The 16557-nt window shown below is 46.4% G+C and overlaps 1 protein-coding gene across 1 annotated transcript in view; it reads right to left on the reverse strand.

Moving 5' to 3' along the window:
- Nucleotides 1-780: 780 nt before the first annotated feature.
- The window catches only part of LOC131284434 (nephrin), a 120670-nt gene continuing 104893 nt past the window's right edge, over nucleotides 781-16557 (reverse strand). The window contains exons 10-19 of the mRNA XM_058313291.1: nucleotides 15966-16180; nucleotides 11792-11873; nucleotides 11232-11391; nucleotides 8403-8539; nucleotides 8057-8332; nucleotides 7678-8000; nucleotides 7435-7581; nucleotides 3518-3787; nucleotides 1062-1190; nucleotides 781-948 (exon numbers count right to left, since the gene is read on the reverse strand). Coding sequence (XP_058169274.1) covers nucleotides 781-948; nucleotides 1062-1190; nucleotides 3518-3787; nucleotides 7435-7581; nucleotides 7678-8000; nucleotides 8057-8332; nucleotides 8403-8539; nucleotides 11232-11391; nucleotides 11792-11873; nucleotides 15966-16180 — 1907 coding nt within the window. The remainder of the gene's footprint in view (nucleotides 949-1061; nucleotides 1191-3517; nucleotides 3788-7434; nucleotides 7582-7677; nucleotides 8001-8056; nucleotides 8333-8402; nucleotides 8540-11231; nucleotides 11392-11791; nucleotides 11874-15965; nucleotides 16181-16557) is intronic.

Consider the following 16557-nt stretch of genomic DNA (forward strand, 5'->3'; position numbering starts at 1 on the left):
ACATATGCCCATATATAGGTCCCGGAACATTCGGGCGTGAATTCGTTAATGCGTTCGGTGTGACTTTTGTTTTGTTTTGTTTTGTTTTTTTTTATTTTTGGCGGATACATGTTTAAAGTTTTAATGTTTGTCGTTTTCCATTACTTTAGTAGAAGGGGAAAGTTATTACTAGGTTGGTAAAAATTTGTTGCTTCTATTTTACTCGTTCATTGTCTTCTTTCGTCTTACACTTCAGCTTGCATATTTACAACTTTACGGAAGGAGTTCGGGAATAACGATTTATGTGTGAAAGCTGCTGACCGCAGTCACCAACTTGACCAAGTCGTTGGTTTTTTGTTAGTTTTAGGAAACAATTAGGGGAAAACAAGTTTTTCTTAAAAACATTCTAAAAAAACAATTCTGACTCTGCAATTTTTGATTTGATTCTGAATCTGAAATTGTGTAACCATTTTCACTTTTTTATTCTAACATAGATGTTTTGGTTCGATAAATTAAACTTAATTTTAATGACCTTATCTCATTAGTATCGGAACTGTTTAAGTAACGAAAAAGTATCTTTAAAACTGGCAGCCTTACACAATTCAACCGAGACACAACGAAAGATTTTCTACACAAAATGCTTGTCTAGGAAAGTTTGAGAAAATCCAGTGAATATGCAAGTATCGGCGCCGTCGTTGACGGGCTCAGCAAAACGGATTCTGGTGGTGGATTCCTCGCAGCAGCTCCGAACCGGTCCCGTTCCTAGAGGGCAGTCGTTTGGTGAAGCTGGCGGGCTTCCTATCAGAAGCGTGTCGCGTGGTTCAGCAACCGACCCTCGCCGATCGTCGGCAGGCCTCCGCCTCCGCTACCACCACCACCTGAGGACAGATCCTGCGTCGGTACGCCGCCTCCCGGGCCACTTCCGGCTGGATTGTGCACCATTTCCGGAACCGTCTGCAGTAAACTTGGCTGAATGGGGTGCAGGGTGGGGGTTTATTGTTGTAATGTTAGTTCAGTTGTTAGTGGTAAAAACGGTATGGAAATTGGAAACGACGAAATGTTTATGTTTATTGTGGCGGGGCAATGGAAATGTCGTCGAAGGAATGTGGTTGATGCAGCCGCTTGGGAGTTCCAGTAGCCTTTGGCTTTGGTGGCGGTATAGGGGGTGGAGGTGGTGGGGTGGGAGGAGGAGGAGGAGGGATTGTTAAAAACTTTATGAAAGCAAAAGTGCAAAATGATGCCAAAAGAAAGATTGAACGAAAGAAAGTTATAAGAAAGTTATCAACCATAGTGGAAAAGTAATGTAATAAATCATTAAATCTAAAGAGTTTACAGTACAAACTCTGCTTTACAATTCGTATAGAAGCATCCAGCTATGTTAGTATTTAACTTATGCTTAAACTTTTTTGTCTTCTCACACACATACAACCTTCTTGTGAACTATCGTTGAAATAAAAAAAACCGATGAGATAAAACGTTGAGAAACGAAATATCCACTTCAAAGCTGCCCATCAAAGAACAGAACAAAAACGTCCCTAATAGCGTTATTCTTTGGAGCAAATGGTTTTTCCTTCCAGCGGCAAGAAAAAAAAGCCGCAATTAGGAATCGAAGAAAGGAAAGGCAAACGGAAAACGTCGCGCGTGACGAAGCCGATCCGGGGCCACATTGTCGCCGAAGCGATCGATCGAAACAAGGGGGGGGGAGGAAAGATGCATGGAAAATCCCATTAGCCCAAGGACTCTTCCATCATCGACCGACAGCTTAAATAAAAAGCAAACAAAACGCTCCCAGACACATAAATCATTCGCTCGGGGGAATCGGCCCCGGCGGCGCCCATCCGATCCCGCACCCTGATGATGCGTCCGAGATATTCGATTTACTTCTGCTTTGTGGTATCACTTAACTCCCCCGTGCTGTCCGTGTCCCCGGAGAGCGCTTTCCCACATTTTCCCCCCCCCACGCCCATACTCCGACCGGTCCGTGTTACAGCGATCCGCTTGCCGGTCGGTCGGACTCGTGGGGGGAGGGAACGCCTTTCAGCGGGTGAATGTGTGTTGGTGTGTGAATGGATGTGAGGCTTCTCTGTTTTATCGCAGCATCCGGTTCCATTTCGTCCGCTGGCGAGGGCTTTTCTCCCGAGGGATTGCTCTCGACCTACGAAAGGATGCTCGCCAGGCGATGGATGCCGAGTTTTCCGACCAATCGAACCGGAGTCGAAGGTGAAATGGAAAGCCAATGCCGGCCGATCAATCAATTTAAAGCAACAGTCGCCAACAAGGGGTGGCCGGCCTTCCTGTCTCACTCTATCGCATGCAACGGTCGCCCAGCACCCACCCAACTCATCCGGTCCTTGCGGTCGAGGGAAATGGGGATTGAAAATTTCCTACCATTATCATTTTCGGTAAACAATCACGATGGGACCCCGCCCCCCCGCCCCGCCGATGTCGGGCTCCGTCGGATAAATGAGTCGGGAAGCACCCATTAGGGGAATGAGAGATAACAGCACGCCCCAGATTGTCTTTGCTCGACGGGCCGAGCGACCGAATTCCGGCCAGGAATCCACACACACATTCCAGACCGGGGAATGTGTTTCGCATGCCAGGCGGCTGTTATCGATGCACCCGATTCGGTACGGCTTTTTGGTTCATTAATGTTTGACTTCCGTTCCGTTGGATTGGTCGAGTTTTGTGGCGTCGGCAAGGAATGCGACAAATGTCTTTGTTGATCGCTCTAAAATTTGCGTTTGTAACATCAATCGTTTCCAGGCTTGCTTAAAAGAATCTACCAGGAAAACCCAATCAAGAAGATGTAAAATAATGAGGAATGCAATTTTTAGGAGAAATATTTGAAGAGCGCTTAACAAGGTATGCATTTCTTCAGAAAAGTTCAAGGTAGATGAGTCGCAATTTCTCCATGATAAACATTGGTTTAAACACATGAAGATTATCGACACAAAACACAAGTTAAAATCATTTTCAGATTAAAAACAAAATAAGAATCTTCAATGAAAAGATACACATAAAGCTTGACATTCAGATTTTAGTTGAAATTTTCAACATAGTTTTCAAATTTGACAACAATTGATTTGAAAAAAACAATGTTTTATTTGGTTGCGTTCAAAACACTTTCCACTAAAAGAAGGGTTTTTGTTTGAACGAAACTAAGAAAGAGTAGTATTCTATGATCATTTCATTTTAATAGTCATTAGAACTTGTCTTGTCTGACGCTAGACTTTATAAGTTGCAAAATAATTTTAAATCAAACATAGTTTGGTTTTCGTTGTTTTTGAATACGCATATTAACTAATGTTAAATGTTAAGAGGAACATAAACTCAAAGTGAAAGAATGTTACACAAATAGCTACATACAAACATAGATAATAAACAATCAGGTCCGGAGGCTAGGATTAGGGGTGGGTGGCGGTCGACCACAACTGCTTTCCAACGATTTTTACAACCTGATTGGTGAAACATCGAGCCCTAATCCTTGGAAGGTGGAATCCATTTCGGGCTTACGGTGGGGTTGGGTTTGACTTACCGCTTCGTTGGAAAGGTGCGACTGGGTGCTGACCGGGAGCGAACCCCCGAAGAGCGGTGGCGGTGGATACCGTTCGGTGAGGGACGGCTGGCCGGACTCCGATGTCCTTTGAAGTGGCGCCTGCACGGACTGGTGCTGCTGCTGCTGGAGGAGGTGGGCGGTGCTGACCGGGAGGCCCATGCCGGCGTGGGAAATCGGAATCGATTGGCGTGGTGCGTTCGTGTAGACCAGGTTGGTCGAGTGCATCGAGGGATGGTGAGCGAGATCGATCTGGCGCGTTGTTCGGTGGTGGATTCCACGGATTCCCGGCACACACGCATGGAATTGGAAAATGGTTGGAAAAAATAACATCACGGTGAGAGAATGAAAATCGAAAGTCCCCGGGGTTGCGTGCCGTCCGCTGAATCGGTTCATTTCATCTCATGAAAAAATCATACCGGTACCCTTGCTTTGCACATTCAGCTGACGCAACAAATTGCCCGACATGAAATTGTGCCCGTGACCCAAACATTGAAGCACCGGTCATAAATATTCTAACCGATAGCGCTCGGTACGCGCAATACGAGGAAATACGGTGGCAGAAAATGCAGTGGTTGCATTATTTTCCATTAGCACACAACCGGCATCCGTAGTTTGTCGAACTTCGTTTGCATTGAAACCCGATCGGGAGTCGCCTAATCCGTGCCGGCTAGTAACAACGGCTTTGAACATTTCCCCGACATTTTCCCAACAAAGGGTTTTAGCTCCAACGAACGAATCAAATCCACGGGGTGTCGATCGCACCGGGGTTGCAGTCGAGTTTGGGTATTAGATTTATCATTCGGTGCATGTTGTAAATGATTTACAGTCCAGGGATTAGAAGGTATTTGGGGAAAGCGACATGAAACGTTGCTTTGATGTTGATGTTGATCATGTTTCACGAAACGAATTTTCCGTTAGGTAAAGCTGCCATGTGCATAACGGCGTGGGGTTTTTGTGGTTGATAATGGAACGCATATACTTTGTATTTCTTTTCACAAACATTTTCCGGTTCCGCCATTCTGGTTCTAATGCCTGAGTAAGGGTACCTAGCAAACACACCTGATGCGTTATCCTTTTTTCCTCTGGCGTGGGCCATCCATAAGTCCATCAACAACTGACCGTAGGTTTTATCGGACGCTTCATTCGCCATACTCATTACCCATCGTCAACTCAACGACTTTCCTTCATTGTGATAAATATCACAATCGATGGTATAATATTTGCGCACTGCATCGTAGACGGCCGGATGCGCCCTCCGAAGTCCGAAATTTAGACACCGAAGAAACTTTGCCACCATTAATTTGCTTTCATTTGCATCCGGTCCGGGCACAGGATGGTGGAGCTTGGTGGGTTGGGAACATTTTTCGTGTGCCGTGAGTTCGTGCGAATTGTGATGCCACTGGAGACGGAACGTGTATCCACAGCGTAACCAAACCGGGCGAGGGATTGATGATGAAATTTTAAATATTTCATTAAAACTTTTCCGACCCGCGCGCCGAGTGGACGAAATTCTCCGGCACGCACGAGAGGTGGTTCTTTGTGACCCACGTACCCACGGGCGGGGTGGTGGTGGTGGGTTGGATTCTCGTCGGTCCGGTATGTCGGATGTCACCTGGTCCGGAGGTCGGCCAAAGGCTGGCCCTGCGGTCTAAAGTGTGCCGGTCCCAAAGGTCAATCGGTTGTGGCTTGTGTTGACATACCGGAAGTCAGGCGGGGCCAGGGGGCCGGGGGTGGAAGGAAGGGTGTGCCCAAGCTTAGCATAACAAAGTGCCAACCTCTGGGCAACGACGCGCGGTACAAAATTATAGTGTGCTCGGTGCATTGAATTTATGCTCGCTAGCATCCGGGACCACGCAGCGGGACACCGGACGCGCACACACACACACACATACACACACGCGCACACTCGTTGGGATGGTATGCGAAACATGGTGACTATTTTCTGGTCTCGAGCCAGTCCTTTGGGATGGGTATCGCTTCCCCAGACGGGAAGGGAGGGAGAGTATTCCACCCGGGGGGAGGAACCGGATTCACCGGAGAGTTTCGCGTGTCCCTTCCGGGCCCACGGTGGGACGAGCGCGACGCAAGGGACACCAGTTGTTGGCTGAAAGTTATGATTTGAATTCACTCGCCATTCTTCCGGTCATCGTTTTGCGCTCGTACAAAACCGGGGGGAGGGTGGGAGCATCCCTCCGGGGTACACTGGGAGTGGAGCTTCCGGTAGGGGCGCTCATAGGGAAGATGGGTGTACCGTGGGAAGTTTCTTGTACGACGCGATCGACAGAAGCGAACCGATGACGCTGTTTCCGGGCCACTCTTCCAGCATTGTTTATTCGCTAATGAGAAATTTGTCCAATCAGTTGTGAAATGATTCGATACGATGGGTTCGCGGAGCGTTGCCACAGCGATGGTCTGTTCCTTTTCCTTTTACCAATGTCTCTTCCTTACTTTGTCGAGCGTCGAGTGTTTGAAGTAATGAAATGTATTGACGAATGGGAGAACGTCTCATACCTAACATTACATCGATAACATGTCAAGTGTTTTCTGCAATACGGGCAAGCTGCTACGGTTTCTTCCTAGTGACATGGCTTCGAAAGGTTGTAACGGTTCAATTATTTTCAAACTGAATACCCTTGAAACACAATTGTGCAAATGCATCTGGTGACGTTGTATGAATAAATTGCAGTATCGGAATGCTTTTGTGTGTCAGAGAAATGAATTTGAACAGAATAAACATTTATTCACTAGAAACCAGCATTAATTGCCACCGTTTGTGGAAAGATGAAAGGTAAATCAAGGAATTCAATGACAATTCCGTACAGGGGAAATTTAAAAACTTGTTCCCCGCTGATCGTGCCACTATGTCACCTCATTGTTCTTAGCCCGTTGCATCTTGGTTTGATGCTACAAGATTTAGAGCAGTGGTTGGCAAATTCAGCCCGCCAACTGATTTTATCCGGCCCGTAAGAAAATTAGAAAATGTAAAAACTCATCTCAAGTTTCATCGAATTTGTTTGTTGTCACGATGCCAGTTTTGTTTTTTCTCAAAAATGAAAATGTCAATTTTTGAACGAGGTGTTAAATACCAAGTGAATTCCTCCTATACTTTTTGATAGACATTTTCTATCGTAATAGCGTGGTTAAATTTCCTAGTTTCATGAGTCTAGTCCAAAATCCGGAGGCAAAAACTCATTTACTTTGCATCCAAAATAGCTTCTCGCAGCTAAGTTTATCAACATCAACATTTATTTGTTAAAACCGATCATAATTCATCGAAACAAAAGACACTTCTTTTCGTTGAATTTTTATCGTTTTCAACAAATACATTTTGTTTACAAAAGTGTAATGATGTAAATGTTTATATTTTATCTTACACCACTTTTTAATGTAACTGTACTTTTTAAAAAGTTTATACTTTGTTGAAAAAGGTTAACTATTACTCTTGAAACATTAAATCATCATTATAGGTACCCGTGCAATAACGACATGGATTATTATTACTGAAGCAACTTCAAGGGGATGAAATTAAAAATCACGTATACAAAGAATGTTGTTCGATTGCATTGCAATGACGTCTAGGGCATTCCTCTACGTGTTCATGTTCAATACACAGTTTGTTTTTATTATAGAACAATATTGTGATGAGTAGTTAACTTATTATAGTAAGTCAAAGTGGACAATATTCGTTCTGATCAAAAGGGCTTTCCATTTTCCATTTTCCACACAAACGGTCCGCAGTGTGTGTCGCCCATATTTGTGTGCATTTGATCTATTTGCAACCTATTTAATTCGTTCAAGCCAATTAATCCTTGCCCCAAATTGCGAACGAAACGGTTCCCATGAAATTGGTAAGTAATTCCAAAACACTCTCATTTATTTCGTCCACGTTCACTCACCTGCGCGTAAATTGTCGGCTCGGACCGTTTGATATCGGACTGCCGAGGTCGGCCGAGCGTCGCACTGACGTACATCTGTGGCTGGCCCGGATTAAGCTTCGGCATCCCGCCGCCGCCCATCGAAAGGTCGGCGTAGGTGAGATCGTGCTGGAAAAAAGGGGGATGAAACCGCAATCAGCATCAAACAAAAACCAACCGGTAAGCGGACGCTTCGGTGCCGGATTTCGGTGGTCGAGCGATTACCTTGTGCCCATCGGCTCCGTAGCCGCCGATGATGGGCGTCGGTATGATGGTACCGTGCACCGGAATGTAGCTCTGGCCGTCGGACGTCGCGACGGGGTAGACGTTCTGCTGCATGCAGTTCTGCTGCTGTTGCTGCTGCTGCTGGGCATCGCGGGGAAGGGCGTAGAAGGCGCGCGTGTCGTAGGTGGCCGCCGCACTCGGTGGTAGCATGCCACCGCTCTGCTGCTCGGCCATCGCCGCCGTCGCGTACAGCCGCGGATGGGCGGCGTTGTTCAGCCACTCGAACGCCTTCTCGTCTGCTTCCGGCAGGTGCGGGAGTTTCGCTGCGGAATGAGGTAGACTGAAACTTACGACGCGGGTGCGTGGGGCTGGCACTTACCTTGCGGGATGATGTCGGGGTTCTTCTCGATGCTGTCGATGCTGCCGTTGCACTGCTCGCGCGCAAGATCGGCGTCCGGGATGGACTGGCTGATGCCGGACGCGTCGTTCGTCGACATGTTGCTGCCGCAGTCACGATCGCGACCGGCGGAACCACGCAGCCGAGTCACGCACACGATGATCGACGCGATCGAGATGATGGCGGCCACCACGCCCAGGAGCGTACCGATGAAGGGCTTGATCTGTAGGAGGGCTGGCGAGTAGACGAGGGATAGATCTGAAAGAAGTAAGGGATGCATTGCACTCGTGGTCGGTTTGGTTTCATCACACTCGGTCGCGATACTAACCAGTCTGTTTTTCCGGATTCTTCAACGTGAAAGCCTGAAGGTACGTAGGATCGCTGGAGCCCTTGGAGTTCTTGGCAGTGAGTATTATATTGTACCCGACGCCCGGTTCGAGACCTTTCAGTTCAAACGATGGCGATCTGGAAAGGACAATTTTCCCATTATTATTTTTGTTTTCTATTTATCATCGATGTTTGTTTTTGATTATAGAGATTCGTAGATCATCGATGTGACCAACTCGTTTTTGAAGTTTTAGCCAAATCTATATTTTGAGGCATACAATCCGAGAAAGTTCACAAAATGTTATTATTAAAAGTTACTATGCTTTTCATAAGACTTGTTTGTTTTACTCTGAAATTTATTTTGTTTTATCCAGCTAAGACTGTATATGATATGAAAATTTTATTATGAAAGAAGAATATAAAGTTTCATACCTCAAAGTATTATTTTAGCAACGTTAAAGGAAGCAACGGTTGCAGCAATTAAGTCTAACACATACGGTGATTTTGAATACTCGTTTGAATGTTGAATGCCAGTTTAAATAAAATTATTACATTGGAATTGACAAGCTTGTACAAAATCATTGTATTCAATTGAATTATTTCACTTCAACCCTTATTCCTTATGTGTTCAACCAATTTTCCATGTGCAAGGGAATGCAACAAAGAGGAAATAAAATCCCTCCGACACTTCATCGTTTCCAACTTCAGTATATATTTCAAACCACCCCCGATCGATCAAATTGTGCAGCTCAATCGAATTGATTCCATTCAAACGCGGACCCGATTCCAACCGTCACAAAGTCATTCCGCTTCGCGAACCGGGCGTGATGGCGATGAACCCTTGGCCGGGTTGGTGGGTGGGCGGGCGGGAAAATTCACTTAATGAAGCGACGCGCGCAAATGTCGCGCTTCAGCTGCAGTGCCGATAATTACCACCTTTTCGATGCGGACCGGCCGGCACCGGGGGTTGCGTCCATTGTTCCGAGTAATTGCACCGGAAGCGCGATTTTACGGGTCGCGTCAACTTTCCGCACGTAGAGTGAACCGATGGGGAAGGGATGTGTAGTGGCGGGAGAAGAAGGAAGTGGAGGAAAAGGATTGTGGGGGTGAAAATGTAAACTGAAATCAATACGCGGCAGCTTCGGTCCCGTCGGTGTGGGACAACTTTATCGCATTGAGTCGAGCGCGATTTATCTTTCCACCGTTCGGTGATGCCTTTTTTATTCGCCTCTTCATGCGCAGTTTCCCGTGTTCCGTTTTTACGCCGGAGCCTGCCAGAGGTGCTGACCCTAATTAGTCAAGTGAGTGAAAATGCGTGCACTCCGTGCCCGACGCGGTGGAAAAACGAAACACACCGAAGAAAACGCGACCAGTTTGCTAAGAACCCGGAAATGGCCAAGTTCTATGTTAATTAGCTTCCGTGCACTTTCTTGGCTCGACTTTCGCCTCGCTCGGTCACCCTGCTCGGACCCCCGTGCCTGGGAACCCAGCTCGGGGAAGAAATATTTACATCTCTCGCTCACTTTGGCCTTTTGCGTTATTTATTCGCCCACGGAACTCCCACTAAATCAATCGCCGGAAGGTGACGGAAGAAGCCGGCCCAAGAATCGTTTCGTCCGGTTGCCGTCGTTGGTTTTCACTTTACATTCGCTCCGTGGTGGAAAATGTTTAACTTTTTAATTAACTCCTTGTGCCGTAAAGCTCCCTTTGCTAGCCGGAAGCCATTTAAGGGTGGCTAAGTTTTGGGAAATGCTAACGAAATTTAAAGTGAAAAATTCACGCCCCACTGGCCACCGGTGTTACGCACGCTCGGCTAGGCCAGCGGACGGACCGAAAACTCCGGCATACCAACGACACCCGGGTTGGTTGTAGCATTCGAGTGATTAAAAGGAAGGCATTCGGTTCGCTTGGGTGTTGAATGCTTTTGAAACGCAGTTTGTTTGGGTGAAGTGAAGACAATAAAAGGTATTACCGGCGCAACTTTCCAACAACTTGAGAGTGCGTCAAAATAGTTTCCCGTTCCGCCAGCCGTGAGGGGGTGACGCAACGGTTTGGTTGCTTTCAAAAATGCATTAAATAGTTGCAGAAGAAAATACTTCTTCATTATTAGTGCAGAACCTGCTGAAAAGATTGTCTGCATAAAAATTAGCTCAAAAATAAAAACACATAAATACAGCAGTTAAATCAAACGGATGAAATTCGATAGCTGATTCAGCAACGTTTCAGAAAAATTGGCCCCCTGTACCGACTTAATGGTTTATAATTATGATAAATGGATTAAAAAATTGCCCCTTTTGCTTTAATACATCACCAACCCCGGTCACGAGTGGCCGGGCTTATCGCGCTAGCAATGCTAATCCGAAATCGATGCTAATAAATTTTAATTGCCCCAGGCCCTGGGCAACGGCGCACACTGGAAGCTGCCGTCGGGTCTGCTTCATGTTCGCCGAGCGCGAGCCAGCTTCCCAGTGGTTTCAATTAATTTTAATTGGTTCACTCCAAAACGGGCCGACACACAATAGGACTGACGCTCGCGATCTTGCCCCCCTTCGTGGCCGATTCAATGGCGTTCCGTCGCAATCGCTGTGTGGTTTGGCATCTTTCATCATTCCGGGGCTAATGATGGCCCGAACGGGCTGGCTGCAGTTGGCTGCTGTGGCGAGCGAAAAACGAGGAGCGGCACTTGGCGTTCGTGCGCCGTTTAATGGCCACCGCCATGAGGTACTGGGCGCCTCCATTTGCGTTTTCCAACCCCCGAATGAAACGTGCCCGGCTCGAGCGGTGGGGATTTCTCGAGTTACTACCGAACGGTGGTGACTTTGCTACTCACTTTGATTTAATCGAAGCCATTAGCTGCCGGTTTCCGATCACGTACAGCTCGACCAGGAAGTCCTGCGGCAGCCCGCCGTCGAAGCCCTCCAGGCACTCAATCTGCAGCATGTCAAACGTCTGGTTGAGAATCGTGCAGTTCGACAGCGGATCCGGTTTGCCTACATTCCGGGGAAAGAGAGAGAGAGAAAACGAGAGACGGAAATTGGTGGGGGAAGAAAATTGAAATTAATAATGGTGTCCTCGCGATGGTACGCTAACGAGCCAGTGAACGATGAAAGCGAGAGAGCTGCAAATTGGCAGTAGAGAGGAAAAGGCTAATCTTACGGAACCGTCTTGCACTCCTTCGTTGGGAGTATCGTTATTCGAAAGTAATCGCAATATCGTGAGAGTAGAATGTATCATTCCTTGTGACAAAGAAAACACTTAACGATAATTAACATGGAGTGTACGGAAAATCTTCGCAAGTTTCCTTTTGAGTGAATCGGTTTCTAACGCAAGTCATATTTATGTTTGAAACATTTTCACCTTCACCGTGACGCATCGGTGTGGGGACCTTACCTGCCGGTATGAGATTGAACAAACATGGCTCCGTTTGCGCCCCGATCTCGTTCCGTCCCCAGCACAGCAGCGTCCCGTAGTCCTGTAATGGAAAATGGAAAGCAGAAACATCATAATGTGTGTGTGTGTGCGTGTTCTGTGTGAGTGCTGACCCAGATGAAGCATCCCAGATACCCAAATCAACGCCGCATTCGGTTTCGTTTGTTGTTTTCTTCTTATTTGCAAAAATTCTATTACGAAACTAAACGGAACCGACCCGAAACCGGAGCTCCGTGGGTTGGGGAAATCGTTTTCCCTGCAGGATCAAAAAGTTCTACCCCACCACCGTTCGCTTCAATCATCGAGGCCCCGAACGAAATCGAACGCCAACGCCCGGGATGATCCCGGGGCTGCCGAGACGCACGAACGTAATAATGGGGCAGTCGGTGAAAATTGGAAGTCCCCACCCTCTCCCCCCCTACCCCCTCCCCCCTGCTCAAGGGTGATCCGTCCGGCATCGTGCTTTCACAACCGCAGGCGATGGAAATAGGAGATCAACGAAGGATGATGAAAAATGAAGGGCTTTGACGTGATTGACAGAAAGCAGGCCGCCGGTATCTTCGACGGAATCGGAAACCGACCGCCCCACCCGGGCGAGAAAGTGATCGAGGGTGGGAGGGAAATCAGGGCCAGGCATCATTTGCAGTTGCTCGCAGTTGATGAAGACGTATGACCGAAATTGTCATTCGGGCTGATAAATTATCTTCCGGCGTTGTGTTTCACCGAGTGCGTGCCGAAAGTGTTGTGCGAAAATGGGACGGGCGGGGAAAAAAAAATTCAACCCTGACCACTGTTGGAATTTGTTTTATTGACTTTTGTGATTGAAAGTTTCGGTTACGGCTGTTGAAGGCTGGTGTTTTGAAGGGTGCCCGCTTAGGTCTAGGTCAAAGTTGATTGAATACTCAACGTGATGGGATTTTTTCAATTGAAAATTGTTCACCCCACGAAATGTTCGACAACTTTTGAGGGTATATTGAAGAAATAATCTGCTCGTTGAAAATTGGAAAAGTGCATTTTAAGTTCGAAACTGAATGATGAAAATTAAAAAAAAAATAATAATACACAAGACTCGACATGTCGGAAAAAGAAGTGCGACAGCAACTGTACTTAATAAAGCTATTTTTAATAAATAAAAGGGTTTAAACAAAACTCAAAACAAAGAAAAGCGAACTTCTAACAAGTACTGTTAAGAGTTTTGAAGAAAAAAAAAACATATCTCAAGGAAGGGTTAGAAAGAAAGCTAACAACTGTTGAAGGTTGCAAATCGATTAAAAGAAATCAACACGACCACACATTCCTCTAAAATCCGTGGTAGTAAACTTTCCAGGGATAACAAAAATATACCCTCCCTACTGGGAACTCGAAAAGGGACTTTCGCAATCTTTTCGCATCTTTTACGAGTTACTTCTTTACCCGTCCATCCCCGGGCGAGTTGGGTAAATTTTAATGAATAAATTATGAACATTTGTGCGCCGGGTGTTTCCAGCGTTCACTCAACCGTGGCAATTTTACTAGAAAAAAAGTTTAACTGTCGCGTACCCTTGAATAATTTCTAGCCGGAAGAGAAGAGAATGTATTGCGTGTGGTGTGTAGGAATCTTCAAAGGAAAAAGGATTCGTTAGAGCGGCTAGATCATGTCCGGATTTGAAGCGTTCCAAATGTTTCCGTTCTCAGCGCAGGATAGGAAAAAGGGTAAATGATGACATAGGCACAATGCCAGACGATGAAACTCTCATAAATCTTAAATAAAACAAAAAAATAGAATAGAATAGATCTAAGAAAAAGCCGAAACTCGCTCAATGTTTACCAACACCCCGCCATAATTACAGCGGACTTCATCTTTTCGGCTGTCGCTGGCGCACTTTTCCCTCCTCAATCACGGTCCCTTATCTAGTGTCGGACAAAATTACACCCCCGTAAAGCAAGTGATAACGTAGGAGAAGAGTAAAAAATAAACAGCAAAAGGCGCTGTAATCCAGCGAGGAGGTTTCTCCGTTTCCAATGATCCTTCGGTGGCGTAAATCTTACCCCGACGGAAAATTACCAACCGACCGTGACGCTGGGCTGACGAACCTAAAACCGGGCAGCGCTTCCCAGAAGGATCTTTTCTTTCGGATCAAAACAACAAGAAAAAAAAACCGAAGGAATTGGTGATGACACCGTAACACCATCGGCGCCGCCAATCTTCCATTCCTGTGGTAATCACTTCCCCCCAAAGGTTGGAAAACAAAGAAAAAGCCGGAAAAGGGAGAGAACAGAAAAGTATATTGGACCCGGTTTTGTCCATCTTGGGCTCGAGCTCTCGACAACGAGTTCTAATCCTTCGAGCGAACGCGCCGGTTCGGATCAAGAAAAGGGCAAGGAAAATTGTAAATGGACAAAACGGTCTAAACATTCCGCAGGATTTCGGTTATCAGCGATAACCGGACTATCGGCCGAACGACCTCCTTGGGACCGTAGGAGTGGGGACAAAATGAAATGAAGAGAAAAAAAAGCTAGAGAACGTCCATTCTACCTCGTGAATTTTACCAGACACAAAGGCGAAAAACAGTGGAAAATGTTCCTTTCGGTAAAAACCCCATTGTGATCGGGCGGATAAAGGTCGAACGACCAACCAAGCAAAGGGAAAACAGGGGAAGGAAAGTGGCCCGAGGTGTAAACAAGAAATTATGATAATTGAAAGCATAATAGGTGTCGGTGTTGTTTCCTCCCTGTAGTGGCACGCTTTTATGATTATTTCTCGAGTCTGGGTTCCGGTCGGTGCGTTTACGCGGCCCAAAAGGGATGCTACGCTCGGGCCTAGTTTCTTAGAGTTCCCCTTTTCGGCGAAAGGTTGGCAACGTTTTTCCGAAAGGAGCAGGCTTGTTGACTTGTTGGCTTTTGTCGAGCCGTGGGAACTAGTGATGAGAACTTCGCAGTGGATTCGCGAATCCAGTTCGATTTCATCTTTATAAAACCACATGCGAATCTGAATGAATACTGGATTCAACGGGAACGTGCAGGCTAAAGTCGTATTGTTCGACAAGTTCCCTTTTGATTCACTATCCGCCAGCATTTGCTCGATATATCGCTCGTGATTTGTATTCAACAATGTTGGTTGGAAGCATTCATTGGTACCATAATCGATAGGAGCAACCCGGAATCAACCGGAGGCGCTTGGATTCAATCGGATTCAACCCGGATTCTATCGGATTCAAGCGAATTCAATCGGATTCAACCGGATTCAACCTGGACTCAACCGGATTCAACCCGGACTTAACCCGGAGACAACCGGATTCAACCCGGATTCAATCGGATTCAACCCGGATTCAACCGGATTCAACCGTATTCAAACAGATTCAACCCGGATGCAACCGGATTCGAGGGGATTCCACCCGGAACTAGAAATCTCAGACTTGGCAACAAAGGAAATAATGGCCGAAAAATCGGTGGTAAACTATCAAAACTAGGTGTATTAGTTCGATCCGTTCAAATTCAAGATAACAAAAAAATAGATGGTTTAATCGAAGGCGATGCTATAATGGATTTAAGAAGTGAAATAAGATAATGGCAAGAAAACTCGTAGCTCGTTTAAAACGTAGAATCTTACAAAATGAATTGTTATGATGACTAGCATGAATATACCCTTACTCTTAACGTTGCAATCAACTGTGCTATTTGCCTGACCTGGTGCAGAGCCATTTTGCCCATCACTAGTGGGAACCAACGCGTTGGCTCGCATAGCACACTGCCGGAAAAGTGGATTGTCGTGCCTTGAAGTAGTTTTCCGTAGGCTCGAGGTAGAGGAAATGTTGTTTGTTCTTAAGAATACCAACACGAGAGCCTTGTTTGCCTTTTATACCACCACCAGACTTCATTAGGCATAACAAGGGGAACAATATCGTAGAGTAATGGTGGTTCTAGCTTTAGCCACCAATTTTCCACTTCCATTGCACGTCGGAGAGCAAAAAACTCCACCGAAATAAGTTCACGATGATAATGAACGCAATCGAGATATCCTTTAATTATGAAACTTTCAACTTTTTGATTTCCACCGTTTGCTTACAAAAGTAAAGACTTTTAGTTTTGATTGTTCAGTAAAATAAAACCCGGCTGAAAGTAACTCTATGCAAAGTGAAAACTGGCCATCACTTACCTTCTCCGTCACCGGTTTGAAGTGTGCCACACTCTTCGTCCGATCGCTGAGCACCTCCGACGCCGGGATGTCCAGGCTCTCCGACACGGATGTGTTGTACTTCCAGGTGAACGTCACGTTCGTCGGGTTGGCCTCCAGCTCGCACACGATTTTCGCCAGCTCGTTCCGGCCCACGTTGTACGTCGTCACGAGCCCCGGTCGACAAACGGGAGCAACTGCGGGTTGGAGCAACGCAAAAAAGTAGCGAAAATTGTTAAGAAACTGTAAACGGTGGTGAAGGTGCAAAACGGAAAACTTTCATCCGAATTTTCCAGGGCTGGAGGGAGGCCCGAGTCAATAAAAGACGAGGAAATGCTTGTGCATAAATTGCGCATTCGAAAACCTGCGCCCGGCGATGAGGCGAGGAAACGGTGGATTATTATCAGCTCAAGTAAATTTCACCGTCCACGCAAACACTCTCACCCCCGGTTCCCAATCCCTGCGATCGTTCGGTGCGATAGTGTACGAGTGGCAAGCATTCATCCCCATTCCTCCCATTTGCGTGATTGGGTTTATTTAGATTCCGGAGTAAAGGGCGACGGTGGTCACGGCC

This window comes from Anopheles ziemanni, chromosome 3 (assembly GCF_943734765.1).
Source record: "Anopheles ziemanni chromosome 3, idAnoZiCoDA_A2_x.2, whole genome shotgun sequence".
Lineage (NCBI taxonomy): Eukaryota > Metazoa > Arthropoda > Insecta > Diptera > Culicidae > Anopheles > Anopheles ziemanni.